Source organism: Diprion similis, chromosome 14, assembly GCF_021155765.1.
Source record: "Diprion similis isolate iyDipSimi1 chromosome 14, iyDipSimi1.1, whole genome shotgun sequence".
NCBI lineage: Eukaryota > Metazoa > Arthropoda > Insecta > Hymenoptera > Diprionidae > Diprion > Diprion similis.
The window spans coordinates 6787102-6805310 of NC_060118.1; the positions used below are offsets into that span (position 1 = coordinate 6787102).

An 18209-nucleotide genomic window follows, 5' to 3' on the forward strand; every position below is an offset into this window, starting at 1 on the left:
GATGATCTCTGCATGTGTCATGAATTGAATGGGAAGAGAAGACATCAGCTAACAGCAGAGATGCTATTATTTTGGCTGTATTTTCTGTTGAAAGAAAAAAATTTCATTGTTATTCTTAATGTATGAAGTAATGAAAATGATTGAATAAATTGTCCCCACCTACCTGCTTCGTTTCTTCCAAGCACCCAACATTTGAACAGATTTCTTGTTTCAATCGAATAGGACGAATTTTCAAAGAGCATCAGCATTAAATTCCGACCGTTCTTTGAACAATCAATTTTCAATAACAAATGCTTCCCAAGCCTTTCCGAGTGACTATCTGAATGACTTGAGATTCTAACCTCAAAAATGCATGTGAACTACATCGCCGACAGAAACAGAGTTTGACAGCAGGGTCTCGGGGTGGCCAGACTGCACGGACGGCGGATTTAAATTCGCGCATGCGCAGTTCCTGTTTAGTTTCTAGAGATGGTCCCGGTATATAACAATGCAACGTTGATAAATAACAATATGCATTTTGAGAAAAGTTCTTTTTTGCCAACTTCAAATAATTGCCACTGAATTCGGATTGTTGAAATTCCCCGACTTTTCAAGGTTTCCAAATACAAGATTATCCTGATTTTCCACGCACCTTTCGACTATGTTAAGTAAAGTTGAAGTAACTAACAAAAATGACATTCATTTAATGGTGCAAGTTACATTTCATTTGTTCGTCCAAGTGTTTTAATGTAAAAAAAAAAGTGCCGGTATTTATTATACAGCTATATGTATTAGTTGGTCGTTAAATGGTTTTTTTGGAATTTCAATGTTGGATGGTCGTAAATTGGCTTTAAATATAAATTTTTTTTACATTTGGACTCGATTTATAATCACCTAACACGATCTTCCATTTAACGACCACCCTAAGTAATATGTATATATATATAATATATTCTCAAACAAAAGATATACAAATTTCGTGCGGATTATTCGTTTCGTAAATTTTGAATCAATTCAATTTATGCTTAAAAAAGGTTATTTTGTCGTTTTTGATGCTCCATATTTGGGGAAAAAAAAAAACACGAAATATGTGAAATTAATCGATAAAATGGGAATAAACATTTTTTTTATCATCAAACGGGTTACAGAATTAAAATAATTATTAGTATAAAAATGACCATCCAAGAGTTTTTTTTATTCCTTTTTTTTTCTTCTTTTTTGAATCGAACTTTCGCCGTACACGAAACGCGTTAAATATATGTGTTTACATAGGTACTGATTTTTTATCAGTATATTATATACATTAGAAACGAGAAAATGAATAATTTTGTTTTTGAAAATACTTCTTTCTAATCTTTTTTTTTTTATAAATTTATAAATTCTAGTATTAAATCAAACGAATACAAAAAAAGAAAAGAAACGATCCCGCTAATACGTTGCATTCTCTGCTTATTTGTCGTTGTTCTTTGATAGAAAAAAAAAAAAAAAAAAAAAAAAAAAACATCTCAATCCTCTGTAATAAATGACGCAAAAAAAAAACTTGTAAATACTATCGAAAAAATAATTCTGCGTAACATTATAATTATTTCCCGGGTATGTTTATTTTTATTAAGATCTATAGAGTTTCATAAAAAAAAAAAAAAAACAAACAAACAAACAAAAGCGATGAAAAGTTTTTGAGTACCTTTTTTTTTTTTTTTTTTGTTTTTATCGGATAAAAATTTTTCGCCACTTGGAAAAAAAGAAAAAAGAAAAAAAAAAAAAAAACAAGTTACCGTTTCCTTTGATTCCGCATTCAGAGATTATAAAGCCAATATTATTTGACGTTACATAAGTTATTCAACTTGCTATACGTAATAACAACGGAACTTTATTGTTCGGTAAAAAATTTGCCGTCTCACCAACGTTTTTGATTGCACCGAGGAGATTGCTTCGCATATAAAAATAAACTTCAGTAAACTGTCACTGTTTCACTCTTTTAACCTTGATTTTCAATCATTTTTTTTTTTTTTATTTATCGGACTCTACGCTTCACGAATTACTGATTTCTTCTTCCGCGTCCGTTCACCAATTCGACGCGTAATCATTCGCCTTTAATTATCACACCTGAACGAAACCAAACAGTATATAAACAACGTGGTCCGATCGTACAATTGCAACATTAGCTCAACTGTAGAAGAGGTGCGATTGTGAGTTGATTAAAACATCGCGTCTCGTTTTTCCAACAACTGGGGAAAATTTCAACATGGAACATGGAACAACGATGGAATTTGTTGTGGTAAACGCGTTGACATGTTGTGATGCTATTGTGTATGTATGAGGCATTCCATGCGGTTCGAAAAATATTGTTTTGCCCATCGTGTGAAATTAGGTGAGAAATCAGTGGAAGTATTTATACTATGTATGAGGTATTCCACTAGAATTCGACAAGTGATTTTTCCTCATCATTTTTGATTTCATTTATAATTTATTATACGACTATTTCAAATCCAAAAAGCATAATACTGAATTATTTCAGATTTTTTTCGCCAACTGTTATTTTGTCGTATATTTTTTAAGATCAAAACAGAATGAAACATTTGAAATTATCTGCAATATTCTTCTATCAGAGACGATCATTTCAGGTGAAATCCGCAATTGAAAACTATTTTTTTCTATATACTTATTTAACTGATTTAGAAACAAATAAAATAGAAATTCCCAAATTTGCTTAATACAGTATTTTCATTTATAATTGTAGACAAATGAATAATCATCATTGAAAATACCAAATTAAGCAAATTCGGAATTATTTTTTTTCATAAAATTAGGTCGAAGAATTTTTGAGAACTTTCTTGGAAATTGAAAAAAAAAAAAATTTATATATATATATATAAAAAAAAAAAACATCAACGGTTGGAGAGAAAAATTTGAAATAATTCGGAAGAGCTACTCAGAGTTAGTAAGTAACATTGTATAAAAAATTGTGAGGGGAAAATCATTTGTCGAGTTGGCATGGAATAGCTCATACACTACAGAACGAACAGCAAGAAAAACAATGAATTTGAAGGTATTTTCCTTTCCCACACGTAATGATGACATTATATATATATATATATATATATATAGACACACAAACACAGACGCGGCTTTGCTCTCGAGTTATCGTTTCCATGTTAATCACCGCACTAAATGAGCTGACGCATTGAAGAGTAGAAGACGATATATGGCGGTGTTCGAGACACTCGGTTCTATATGCCTTAATTTTTAAACTGCACTCTTATTGTATCAATTGTCGCAGCGCGATTCGACTGGCTGCACTATTTCTAACAACTGGGCTGCACCGAGCTTCTCTGTTCACTTTTCAAATTTCAATAACGCAGTAAAGTTGTAAGACGTTCGGTTTGAAGTATACGATCGATCAGAACGTCGATCGATCTGCAATTCGCGTGTGAAATCAAATTTTCAAAACACTTTCAATCGAAGGATTATATTTAATAATTTTGTTCAGTGTGTCTATTTATCATTAAATATTCGAATATCAATCATGTATACGAAAAAAAATACTCGGTCGACCGCTTCTTCCAATATTCGGGAATTTATTGTAAATATTTTCAAGTTTGGTAAGTGATTCGATTTTTATTTTCTTTTCGTTTGTTTGTTATTTTATTTATTTATTTTTTTCACAATTTTCTATCCTTTCGTGGAGTATTCTGTCGATTCGATATTACAAATTCACAATAATTTTCTTTGTATAATAAAAGTGGTGTTAATTTTTTGTTATTTTGGAATTATCGGTATGTAATTTGATTTTTAGTGTAAGAATTTTTCATAGCATTTATCTGCACCGTCAAGAAAATATACGGAGAAAAATGTTTGGCTTTGCTTATTTTTCCTATTCTTAACTGTCTTCTTTTTTTACAATTATCGAAAAATGTGCTTCTTGGAACAAAATGAGAATTTTTTTGTACCACCTTACCAGTAAATCCAGTGTACTTCACTACATTTATCTTAGATGTAGTTTACTATTATCTCATAAATTGGTGTTTAAGGGAGTATTCTGGTCTAGAAATTTGAAAAAATGTTTTTTTTTTCATCCACATTTTCAAAGTTTAGACCCTTACGAATAGGTTTCTGAGAGGATTTTTGATAATTTAAATTATTTTCAGAGTTACAGTTATTTTTGTGACGCGTCAGCTAAACCGGTCCGACTGGAACGATCTTTAAACGCGTTTTTGTTGAAACTACTTTTGTCGATACGGTTTACGTGATGTCTTAAATTTTGATGGACCAATTTACTCGAAATTTAGTGAAAATGTTCTTTGTATATCCCTCTATGGTTGGAAGCACGGATTTTAAAAAAAAATTGTCAAAAAACATTAGAATTGGATCAAAAACACCAGAGTTCAATAACTTTGGACGTTCCAATCGTAAAAACTGATCCCAAATTATTGATATCTTAACTTGTGATATTAGAACTTCTTCAGTTTCATTTCTATTAGGACAGTAAAAGTGTTATTTTAGTTATCTTTAGCAATTATCATTAGCACAAATAGCAATGATGGAAATTTTTTGAATCGTTTTACCACCTTTTTTAAATCCCCCCCAAAAAAATGCAATTTTCAATTCTTTTGCGGGGAGGAGGTTAGGTTAATACGGAAGAAAAACATGTCTTGAAGTAATTTCGAAATCATTCAAATTTTCCGAAGAAATACTTTGAAAAAAATTACGATATTTATTTGAATATATGTATAAAATGTTTTCAAAGTTTCAATTAATTATATACATTTCTGGCTAGCCAGAAAAAAATTCATGAGTCAGTAAAAAAAAATCACTTAACCTATTTCTCATCACTCCTTAACCTATTTCCTAACCTAACCTACTTTTAGTACGAAAAGCTAACAAATCCATGGAAGTCATTTTAAAGAGCAATCACGATTAAGTTACTAACTTCAGCTACGTCAGAAGACGTAGTGTTGACGAATAACAATAAAATAAGACCAAACAGATAGTTTTTGGTACCTACGACATTCGCACTTGCAATTTTAACAACATTCAAACCTTTGGTACCCTAAGAGGATTGTACATTCGTATCTATTTGTCTATGATCGAAATTCTAAGTAACCGTAGAAAATTTTTTCTTTCAAGGAGCTGCGCGTTACGGTTACAAAATGGCCGGAACTGAATTGGACGATGGTGATTTGATCGACCTTGGTATAAGAGGAGTCTGCATATCGCGCAGACGCAGTCAAGGGTCGCCTCTATCCTTCGAAGAAGGTATCGAGGAGGAACACGAGCACCTGTTGGACGTGTGCCCTCCTAAGTTGGAGGAGAAGCTGTCCCTGTCAGAAGGAGGCAAAGAGGATCCATCGGTAGTGTCGATAAGCGAGGACCACGAGCAGGATCAGGATTTGGGAAGTGACGTGCTGGTCACCCTTGGACACGACAAGTTCGTCCCAGCTGCAAAACGGATCGACGTCGTTTCCTCCGACACGATAAAGCGGGTCAAGGACATAACGAAGAACCTTGAACTGTCGGCGGAGGACACCATCGACGGTATAAGTGTGGAGGACCTGGAGGACCAGGACACGTCCTTCGAGGCCAGGGAGATAACGAACGCGTTCAACTTCCTGGCGGAGCTCGAAGACGAGGATGACGAGGACGGGAACTTTAACGAGTCCATTTCGTCCGAGGGTCCGTTGATGGCCGAGGAATTTCTACGCTCGGCTAATTGCCCATTGGAGCCGACCTCCTTCCCTGGCGAAAACAACTTCGGGCAAGACACATTCGAGACATCGAATTCGGTACAAGTTGGGGGAAATTCCGGGCCCGAAAACGACGCTGAGGTTCTGATAAGACGGACCTCCCGTGGCTCAGGGGACTTCGAAAACCTTGGGTTCGAGGCCTCGCCGCCCTCCAATACTTCTGGAAAGCCTCGATCTGCTTCAGTTGCCTTCGAATTTGGATATGTCATCCCGAAACCTCGATGTCTCGTCAAGTCCCATTCTCTGCGCACGTCCCTCGGGCTTTCGAGCAGAAAATCGGGACCTGACAACCTAGAGATGGTCCTCCGGAACGGGACCAGGAACGGTAAGAGGCCCTTGAACAATCAAAACCGGAAGTCATGGACCGAAGGTGCCGCTGGTCGCAAATTCTCTGACAGTACTGGGCTAAGGACCCAACGATCTACCAGCCTTGGTCTCGATCCTCTTGATCTGCCGTCCACTTCCCGTGGATCCAGTGGTTTACAACGATCCGATTCCTCCCTCAGGTGAGTTGGTGATTTTCCTTCGATAAAAACTTGTATCTTGACAATCGTTTGTTTTATTCGAAATTATGTGTTATGGATTGAACTTTATTTTTACATTCTATTGTTTTTATCAAAAACTCAAGCGATATTAGGAAGCATATTGATATCGACAATAACGTCAACAGTTTTTTGCTCGGTGATTTGTTTTTGTAAACGATATTTTGGTTTTGGCTACATTTTTTGACTGTTTATCCTCTTTGATACCATTTCACTTTTTTTTTTATTGCCACGGTCTTCTTGTTAATTAAATAAAAGAATCAGGATGGATGTTCCGATTTTGTCCACCTTGGTATGACCAGTTATGGCCATCGTTTTGATCCGGTTTTAGCCACATTCATTCATTATTTGCAGACGAAGGTTACGTCCACAAGTGGTTAAACATGAGCGGAAGTGATTTGATGTACACATCGAATTGGGTCAAAATGATGCCTATGAAATTGAAAAAAAAAAAATTTATGATACGTTGTGATATTCTACATTTTAATTTGGCCACAAATCGGTTGAACTTGAATTTTCATTGGAGTCTGGTTGACAGAAAAACAACTTGTGTAAAATCGGTGTTGGTTGTTTATAAGAATCTAATCTTTTGCTTGAAAATATATTTGTGTTATGAAAATGATTCAAGTTTAGAGTGTATATTCACAAACGAAATGAGCTGATAGTGTTGATTGGAATTTTTCAAACTATGCAAGAGTGTAACATCAACATGAAAAGGCGATGGAAAATGTAAACCTCCTACGACTATTAATTCTATTTAACTATTTCGATCGAGGTTATAGTTTTCTGGTGAAAGTCATCAGAACTTGATTCGCGGTTATTGATTCTAAACCTCCGATTCTTGATTATTGCATTTTGACCATTTTCTAACCAGACTGTACACCTGAAATACCCTCAATCGATGGTCTTATGGTTGAACGTGAAGTGACGGTTGAACTCCTGGAGTATCAATACACCGTTATTTTCTCAACATCTTAGTTTTTTAATTTTCTCAGCCATCATTCCATTTTTTCTTCTTTCTTTTTCTTTTTGTTGAAATAATTTTCCTAAGTCAAAGACAAAAAAAAAAAAATGGTAAAAGGTGTTCATACGATTAAAAGTTCTGTTCCATTATTCCCGAAAACTTTGAGACTAGATAGAAAGAAAAAAAAATGTCCTGAATGCAATTTTTTTTTTTTTTTTTTCTTTTTTACCTTCTCACGCGTTCAATATTCGAACAATTTTTTTTCATTCTACACCAATTTTTTACAGTCGGTTTAGCAATTTGGGCTTTTGAATCGTTGTAACCCTTGCTCAAACCCTTTTACCCCAATGCTCATTCGGTCAGAATATCCACGTGCGCATTATTACATACCGACCCCCAGCACCGGTGTACCTCACCATGTGTAACGAAGTGCAACAGATGCTTCAGTCAGTCAGGCCAGCTTGCACTTGCGTTTGGTTATAGGTATAGGTATGTACTTTAGCTACATATACGTAAGTTATATACAGGGTGTCCGGTTACTCGGGCACAGAAATTTGAAAATATGTCGTCTCTGAGACCGTTGATTACGAATTTGAACCAAGTGGTTTTCACTTAAGGGGTCATGGTGTCAATATCATTCGAAATTATTTGGTAATCTCCGAAATCATACTGAAATTACTAATATTAAAATGAAATACTGCGTTATTAGTCATTGGTAATCATGAGAAATCATTTAGGATCACTGAAATATCTTTGTAATTATAAGAAATCATATGTAATCTGAGAAGTCGTGAGAAATCATCTAATCAAAGTGAAATTATTTTTCAAATGATCTTTCGTAATCAATTTATAGAGGTTAAGTAATCGTGAAATACGTAATCGTAGTGTCAATTTTTACTACACTTAAACACCCCATGATTTGAACTTGAAGTTTAGGAACTCATGGTTGGATAAAATTTGGAGATCGGCGGTTTTTTACGTCGCTGGTTAAGAATCTTAAGACGAATTTCAGTTCGGATCTGCTATTCTGAATTATAACATTTTGAGGTTATTAGAAATGTGATCAGCGTGCTCGAAAATTATCGGGGAAAGCCATAAGATTCGTTTAATTATGCAGGTATTTGTTGAATTTAAATTCCCAAATTTCAGATATTCCCGTTTTAACGATTTCGAAAATCTTCCACGCGCGATTTTCAAATTTCGAGTCGATCTCTGCTGGTAAGGAAGAATGCCTGGTGGTAAAGAAGAATAAATAGAATAGTCCAATCTTCGGTGGAAATTCAGTGATTAGAATCTCTTAAATTTGGTTTTATTGAAAAAAAGATAAATGGCGGAAAAATAAAACGATTGTTTAACTTTTGGAAAAATGTGTGAAAAACAATCTTCATTATTCATCGTCTAACGCAGTCTTGCACGTATAACAAAGATGCATAGAGTGCGTGAAAAGATGTCGAAAATACAAGAAATTAAAGTCCGTTTTAGAATCAAATTACAATCAACTTTCTTTTTTTTTTTTTTAATTACATATGTAAGAAAATTCGAGGTGTAGATTGTGGGGTTGGACTTTGGTCGAATTGTCACGGAACGCCCTGTATATCGAGCCAACTTACGTTATATACCTACTATTTTACATAGCTGCACCTACCTTTTACCCTCCCCAACAAATTAAGGCGAAGTCCTGCAGGAAGTATACTTCCTAGTTCGTGTGCGATGTGCATGGTTTTATCCATCCATTTATAATATACATTGACAATGATTTCGCAGAAAAAAAAATAATTTTCATTCTACTTGTTCACACAAATGTGGTTTTTGTAATGATAATTTTATATTTATACTGAAAGAAATCAATAATTAATCAAAGTTTTTACAAAAAATAACAATATTCTTTTTTTCACAATCTATCAATTTTTTTCCTTTTTTGTTATTCTGAATGTAATATGATTTATTTGAAACATGGAAGAAGTCATCAGTTTCAAAGAAATTTTCTATAGCTATAAGAATACCGGAACTTCATACGAATGAATCATTATTCAGAGTGTATATGATATGTGTTCAATGATAGGTATTTCAAGAATTCTTCAATGTTTCATAAGCGTGTATTACTCAAAGTCTGAATTATTCGATGCTTATTTCCTTGCCGGTAGTATAATTAATGGTTAAAAACTCGACGATTTTGTGAAATAATTATGAATAATTATTGGAAAAATGGAAAAATATTTGATTTTTTATGGTTATTAGAATAATCTGGTAAAACGGGTATCGAAATAATAACCGTTTTTCAATATTTTTGATTATTTTTAGTGGTGAGATTATTGTTGGCAGTACTGAATTTCACGAGACTGAAGTTATAGTAACGTTACCGTATCGAAACGTTGAAAAAAATTACTATTTTGCAACTGTAGAATAACTAGAAAAGTTGAATTTACAAGATCTGAGTTTGTTAATTTTTTTTTATTTATTAACGGTTCCCTAAATTCTAGGGAATCATAATATGGAAATTACAATAAAGTTACAAACTTTAGCCTGATGAATTTTTTCAATAATGCAACATTAAAATCTGTGCGCTTACAATTAGTGCACTAGATATTCTCAGTCAACCAATCGCGTCAATTAATCGTAATAGATAGAAAACAATGTGATACGAGTGACTATAAACAAAAAGAACAACAATTCAAAAACTAGATCTTCTGGTTATTGTTACAAAACTAATTCTCATTCTGTACCCAGAAGAAAATGTTTTTAGGTTATGGTGAAAAGAACGATGAGAAGTCAAGGTATTGCATTAGACAATAACAAAAACGTATGAAATTTCTCTCGCTGTACAAAATTAATGTAGTCTAGTGTGATAGTTATGTGTATTTGACATAATACTTCATACTTATGGAAGCGTGAAACGATTAACGATACAGCGAATAAAAACCCTAGTGTGATCATGCAATATTCCTAGGGAATTATTTTTCCGGCGAATGCCACTCTGGTCGATAATCACCATACCGGTTATTCGTGGTGGGAATAGAATATAGATTATTGCAAACGTTAATTGCAGATAAATATAATATTAAGTTTATAGTGGAAATGGCGCATTTGTGTATTGTGCAGTGTTGCGGAAATAATCGTGCACATTGCGTAACACTTAATTTCCGTAATTTAATTTTTGTACCTAGCACGGATATTCGAATGAGTCAATGTTTCAAAAAAATAAGTGTATTTTCCAGTACACGAATCCCGAAACATTATCGTTACAACTCAGGATTTATAAAAAAAAAAAAAAAAAACCCGCTCATCTTTTCCCCACGCAGATTCAACGGCGCAATAATTAATCACCACAAATCTAGGGTATTTTGGCGCCGTTGGTACCGGATTTATTTAACGTGTTATGGGAGTCAACTAAAAGCAAGTCTCGGTGAGAATATTGAACACTTCGCGATAAAATGAAGGTCTGAAAAAAATCAATTATAACCGAGTTGATAAGATAATTCGTTTCGAATAATAATAATTCAAAAATTCGTTCCATGCCTCCAGAACTTCTTCTAAATCCAAAAACTAAAAATTCAGACTTTTTAATTATCTGTCAAATTTTTTTAAATTCTTGAAAACGGGTTATTCGAAATCACCGAAAATCCCAAAAAAAAATCATAGGTAATCAGAAAAATCAATGAATTGATTTTATATGAAAAAAAAAAAAAAAAAATGACCAGAGATTTGTTACGCAAATTTCTGTTTAAACAATTTATCAACAACCCTTTAGCATTATTATTATTTTAAACGAATTATCTTATCAGTTCGGTTATACGATTGGTTTTTTTCAGATTTTTATCTCATCGCGAAGTGTTGAATATTCTTAGCGAAACTCCCTTGTGGAAAGAAACTGCTAACCACAAGAACTAGTGATTGTAAGAAAACTAGAACACTTTCGCGGTTAGAAAGATAAAATGACAATATCATGCGGGTATATAATATACAGTGTGATAAATATTCCTATACCATTTTCCGTGGCCATGACGGATTGCGAAGGGCCAGACCGCAGTCGATTCTTTATGAGACCTTTAGGTGGCACAGATGACGTAATTGCGCCACGTATGTACATACAAGGGGAACCCCAATTAGTTAATTTCCACACTGTGAAGTGTGACTGGTTTGTCACGTTTTTCCACGCATTTGGTATCAGTGTTTAGTTTTATGAACCTTAGAAACCGTCTGTGCAACGAACTACAAGTTCATTCAAATAATAACCAGCTGTGAGAGAACCGTGAGTGCGGTAATTAATGATCTTTCGGTGAAGTGAAGTCCTGTAAATTGTTTTATATGTTGTTTATAATTATATATATATATATATATATATATATATATATATATATATATATATATATATATATATATATATATATATGTAGACTGAGGAATAATACATTTGTTAAAGTTTAATATGATACGGTATATATTTCTTTATTTTTTTATCACACACGTGGATGTAGGTTATGTAATCCTTTTACCACTTTGAAATATGATAATACAAAACCACTTAGCACTTTGTTCCGCATATTATTGTACCTAAATCGAGATATTATAAAGAGAAAATGTACTAAAGTCTCGATTATCCGTTAGAAAATACGACAAAAACTGGCACAGGCATTTTCAAGATATCGCCACAATTTTTTTTTATTTTATTTTTTTTTATTTTGCATATACAACTTGTCTTCACAGTGGATAAAATTAATTTCTATACGAGTACGGTACAATGGATGTTCATTAAAAATAAATTTGCTCGTACCAACTGCAGTGTATATTATATATATATATATTTGGTATAATTGAACAAAATAAGCCTAAAGACACTTGAATTGAATGAAAAAAAAAATATATGATGATAGTTTTTAATCATCTTAACGTTCAAATTATACATATACAAAAATCTTTTCTTGAAATCTTGATATCGTAGCACATGATATTCAAATTCGCTCTGCAGTTTCATTTCTATTACCTAGTATATGAGTATTGTTTTATGCGTATTTATTGTCCTTGACACAAATAACGTTACTGGATATTTTTGAAACGGTTTTTTCATGCAGTACCATTGTTTCAACACTTTCTTTACTTGACACACCGTCAGGGATTTTTGTTTCAAATGCAAATATAAATTTAATCAAGATTACAGGTCTAGTGTTGTACGATTCAATTGAATTGTTTTTTCTCATAATCGATTAAACGATTGATCGAACTTTTCAACAGATTGCTTCTTCTTCGATTATCAATTAAGTGGAAAAACAATCAATCGACATCAAATATCATTCGATTAATAACACGACTCTATAGATTTATTATACAGCTAAAACGACAGTGTCTTTTCTCTTGTCTTGAAATAGGATAATCGAAAAAAGAAGTTTATCGGTTCTTTTGTATAATTTTTGACAGTTTTCCCGTTTTTAGAATGCTTCTTATAATCCCTAACAATAATCCGTGAAAAAATACTAACACACATATATATATATAATATACCCATAACCCCTTGCGAATTTCAGATTTCAACAAATATAAAATAAAAAAAAATTCCACACTTGCGCATCTTAATGAAAAAAATTTTCCACCAGAAGCCGCAGAACGGAAGAAGGTGGTGACGATGCGAGGTCAGTGACGTCATCGTCCTCGTCCTCATCATCGTCAGCGTCGGAGGTGGATTGGTCGTGGGTCGAAGAAGTTGAGTCGTCGCGGTCAGCGAAAGCGCGTCGCGTTGCGGAAGCGGAGAAGTATGACGACGATGAGGCGTCGATCGGCGGCGGATTGGAGGGGGAGGTATGGGTCTCCATCCCCCACTCCACTGCCGCCACCCCCCACTACGCTGCCGCCGCTAGCCTCGAGCGCACGCGTCCGGCGGGCAACGCGGCCCGAGGCTCAGTCGGCAGTACAGTCATGTCTGCCGTACCGGCGGCCAAGCCTCCAAGCGTCCCGGGCGTCGGTCCCGCGCCTCCGCCTCCACCTGCCGCACCCGGGGGCCCGACCTCCTGGGTCCGCGCTTCCATGCGCCGGCTACGCCACCTGCGCCTCCCGGAGGCGGCGGAACTCCGTCCGGGCCCATCGGGCCCAAATTCACTCCCGGACATCGCCCTTGTCGCTCCCGACGTCCTCGCCGCACAGACCAACGCCGCCTCCGCCAGCCTACGACCCGCCAGTGCTCCCACCCCCCGCCTCGTTGGGCCCAATTCTGCCGCCCCCGGTAGGGGCGGACTTCCCGGCGGAAGGTCTCGGGGAAGAGCCGGCAACCCTGCTAGGCGGGACAGCCTCCAGTCTGGGGCCACTGCCAGCGATACTTCCTGCTCGACCTCCTCCGCCACCTCCACTGTTACCAGCCCCGCCTCCAGCCCTGCGGGGACTCCTCAGCACGCTGGGTCCGTCAGAAGGTGAGTGTCGAATTTTTTACTCTTTTTGGGTTTGCTTGTGGTGGGAAATTGTACATTTTTTAAGGTTTAATTTGACGTGTAATTTCGATGAATGGTGGTAGGGATCAAATGCTTGAATTTAGGTACTAAAATACTTGACTGATTACGAAAGTGTAGGTTGAATTCGGAAGCTTCGAATCATACGGATTATATCTATTTACGCATTTCATCGGGATTGGTGGGTATCCGAAATATAGGTGTACGCTATTTCAGATCGTAAAAACCGCGAATGGTTAAAGCTCCGAAATAGGCTGATGATCCGAATGATTACAACTCCGAACGTTATTAGCTGCAACTTTCACATATGCTATATGTAAAGCGTTTACTGCATGTAAAACGTTTTTAGTTTTGACCATTCGACAATTTTGAATTTTCCCGCGCCTGTCGGTTTAGTGTTGAGAAAAGGAGCGGTTGTCTGCAAACAGAACATGGCCGTGTTACAATAGATTGAAGGCCGCAATATCGAAATTGTATAAGTGAAAATCTGATCCGTTGGATTTTTAAATGTTACATAGAAAATTCGATATCACAACAGTAATAGTGATTATAATTTATACGTAATATAGCGGGAATTTTCTTTGAAACTCCTACTCTAAACGCCAGTAGATAGGCAATTGAATATACACTGTTTATTTAGACATATTCAAAATGTGGCCTACCGTCATTGCGGTTGCCTATCTGCCGGCGTTGAACGCATCAATTTTACAGAAAACTTGATACAGAATGCTAATTAAATTATATGAACAACAGCTGGGTGACCAGCGTCGAAGTGAAAATTGTTAGAAATTGCTCTCCGAAATTCCACGAGGCATAATAATTACCATGACACTCAATACGATCTTTCAAATTTTCAATCATATTATTAATCACCAGTTAGGTGTGCCGCGAAATGCATTTGTTTTTGGCAAAAGGTTTTCACTTTGGCTTACATTTTCGCTTCTCGACTGCTAGAATTTGCAAGGCTGAAATTAGTAATGCCAACGTAACAAAACATTGAAAAGAATCTCGATTTCGCAACTTTGGAATGACTTTGAAGAAGTTATATATAGGTATACATACATACGTACAATGTTTCAAAAATATGGTTATGCTCAATTGCTGCATTATAGTTTATTGAATTTAAAATCCTTCTGAAATTCTCTCAAAATAATGCATGGTTACACTGAACAAAGAACTATAATCTGACAAAATTGTCTTATTTTAGGCGAATATAAGTACTTGCATTGTTCAATCTTGGTCCCATTTGAATTGAATTATAAGAAAGTTTTGAAAAAAAATGACAATACGATTCCGGAGTTTTCATCCATCTTTCAATTTCTACTATATATATACATAATTAGTGCGAATTTGAAAAACTTTGACGGATTAAAAAATCCAATATTTACATCGAGAATAAATGTTTATAAGAAGGTGTAAAGAGAAAAATGGACGCTGTATGTATATATATGGAAATAATGAAGTAGATTACTTCATCTTGCATTAACATTCGCCGGAAGTAAAGCGGTCGTTAAAAGTCACGATTGAAGTATTTGTGCGAATTTTTACAAGGCATATACATATGTATATGCGTCTCTAGGTACCGCGAACCATGAACTCTTCTCGTTTACGCAAGCCTCTCGCGAATGAAGGTAAATACCGTTGCTCCACGATTGCCAAACTGTTACGCGTAACGCGATTGTTGTCCTTTTCGTTCTCTTCTTCGTCAACTGATGTTCTTTCTCTTTATCTTTTTATAGTATTTCGTATACAAGATAGTGTGAAAGAATACTGGAAATTTTAAACACGTCTAAGCTGTTGAGTCAATAAATTAGCCTCTCACCTTTAATTAGCCTCTTAATTGGGGGTTATTAATTGCAAGGTTAAAATGAAAAATTAAATAATCGCATTTGATTCAATTCGAAAGTGAAAGACATTGTTGCTAGAGTTTTTATTTAGAAACTTAATTCAACGGATGAATCAAATTCCATACTCATCGCATTTTGCAACGTTTATCGAGTTGAAAAGGTTTTTTAAATGATCCGTGAATATGCATAAATTAGTTAAAAAAAAAAAAAAAAAATCCTAGAATAGCATCGAGATAATAAATTTTAATAGCTTCTTAGATATTGTGAAACTTCATACTTTTGTTTTGGTGTTATCATTATAAAAATTTTTGATGTTACGGTTTATTTATTATCGATACGTTAACTCAATCTATCTTGTTGTCGTTATAAGAAGAATTATATCTATTCAGAAACGTAATAAGAGTGGTAGAAAAAAAACATGACGCGATTTTAGCATTGAGAAAATGGCATATTAAATGTTATTGACTAAACTCTTTAATTTTTTCTTTATACTTTAAATAAAATTCAACAGAAATAAAAATTTTATTCGGTTCAATTTTTTTTTATTTCTTTTAGTTGAATTAATTTTGTCATTAAGGATTGGCATCAAAGTTGAATATTTTTCCAAATATTGATAACAAAGTAGAAAAATTGAACATGAAAAATTTCCAGTAAACTTGAGAAGCAAAAGACATGACGTTATTCAATATGAACGCGTAGAAGAAAAGATAAAAATTAAACTGGGAATACAGAGAACCTAGATTAGCTATCTTCATAAAGCGCCGTCTATGCCAGTCGGTAAAACAGGTTAAAATAATATGGTATTTCACTCTATTTCCAGCGAATGCGAAGTGATGTATTAAGAAAATCTGTGTAACTGACATGTGTTGCCATATATTCTACAACACTGATTGTATATAAATATACCATATACGTATATATTGACGATGTAGACGCGGAGTCCATCTGGTTAGTTTTTACTCGTTAGTCGGTGGCGTGAAACGCGAGAAAAACCGTCACGATGAGAAAAGGCAAAAAATATGGAAAGGTGGTCAAAGAGCTGACTGAGATTACATACCTTATACAAAATTCTTAACTCGGAACAAATCTAACGACTGAGTCTCAAACTATCGCGAATTCAAAGAATCTGTCCAACAATTTCCTCAAACATAGATTTTTAAGTCACTTATTTACCACGATTATTTTACTTTTACACTCATTTCTTGCCTAGGGATAAATGAAAATCGAAACACGCTGTATAAACATATTTTTCTCAGATTTATAATGCCTGATTAGATAAGTGGAATAGATTTGAATAATTAACGTGAAAATTTCTTACAATTCGTGTAAAAAATATCGTACAAATTGTATGAATCTATTTCCGCCAATTTGTGTATTTTTGAAAATTTTCGTAGTTTCAAGTTTTTTTTTTTTTCTTTTAAACTTGATTATCCTGCTTCGAAAATTTTGAAATCGATATAATTCCGTAATGGGAATGCATGAAAACGTCTTGAAATGAAATACAATAAACGAATAATGTATAACAAAAACCAAACAAATCGATTTTACAGTTTCAGCTGTTATACTTGTAATCTTAAAAATGAGCTGAAAGAAAGTTTCGGGCGCAAATTAAAAATAGTAAGTTCAAAATCCAGTCTATACAATGCCAGCAGCAGCATTAGCAGCTATATATATAGGTATAAAGCGAGACACGCACGAGTACCGTAGCGTAACATCCGGTACTAGATATTTTTTCGTTTTTCCATTGATCTTGGCCGGCCGACTGGTTGACCAACGATCTAGTATTATAAGATATTGGTTTCAAAGTTTTTGCCCGAGTGTCTAACATTGGCATTGCTGTTGCAGTGTGCCACAGTGTTATTAATAAAAAACGTGAAGTATATATGGTGCATTCCACGCCAACTGAGTGAACGGTTGACCATGAAATTCTTCAATTTCACTAAGATATTTCAATTTTTTTTTTTTTTTTTTTTTCGAACACTTGTATTTACCCTACGAATTTTTAAACCTTCCTTAGAAATACCCGAATCGGTTCTTACGACGGAAGAAAATAAACATTCCGCTGTGTTCGGAAATAGTGAATAATTGTTTTTTCTTCTTTGTGGACAAAAAAAAACTTTTCAAATGTCCGATAATATCGATTAAAAGAATAAAAAATTAATTGAAAAGGTCGATTGATCGTTTAAGGAAAACTCGTTTTATTGAAAGGGTCGATAAATGTCGATGAATTGCAAAAACTACGAAGTAAAAGGGCTGATTAATCGATTTATCAAAAACATTATTCATAAATAAACAATTGATAGATTTTTGCAAAGCTCGGCTTGAAAGTCATAAGATATTGTTTGCCTCGACTCAGGTTACTTATACTCGCAGAATCGTACAATTGTATAATCATTCGTTTCAATCAGGTTTCATTAGTTGAAAGGTTTTTTGTAATCGATAAAAATACGAAAAATTTACCGAATATATTTTACACTTTATATACATTACGAGAGCTTATAATGAAATCGTTTATCTAAATAACATAACCTTAAATTAGCTACTATCGAATCAGAATTCGACCATCTTTGTGTTTTTCTTAGTGTATTTCGTTTTTCCTCTACTTTCAGTTTGTGAAAATACGTTTCATCTCTCATTTGACTTGAACTTTAGCACAGCCAACTTCATTGATGAAATAATAAACTCGGAATCGGTCATTTGAT

General features: G+C 34.5%; 1 protein-coding gene across 6 annotated transcripts in view; it reads left to right on the plus strand.

Annotated features, from left to right (window-relative positions):
* Positions 1-18209, plus strand: part of LOC124415036 (sodium-dependent transporter bedraggled) — a 56313-nt gene that overhangs the window by 11856 nt on the left and 26248 nt on the right. For 5 of the 6 annotated variants that reach the window (XM_046896286.1, XM_046896280.1, XM_046896283.1 and 2 more), the window contains exons 2-3: positions 5107-6229; positions 12818-13624. In XM_046896286.1, the coding sequence (XP_046752242.1) occupies positions 5130-6229; positions 12818-13624 (1907 nt within the window). In that variant the 5' untranslated portion in view covers positions 5107-5129. The remainder of the gene's footprint in view (positions 1-5106; positions 6230-12817; positions 13625-18209) is intronic. The other variant, XM_046896281.1, reaches the window with a different exon arrangement.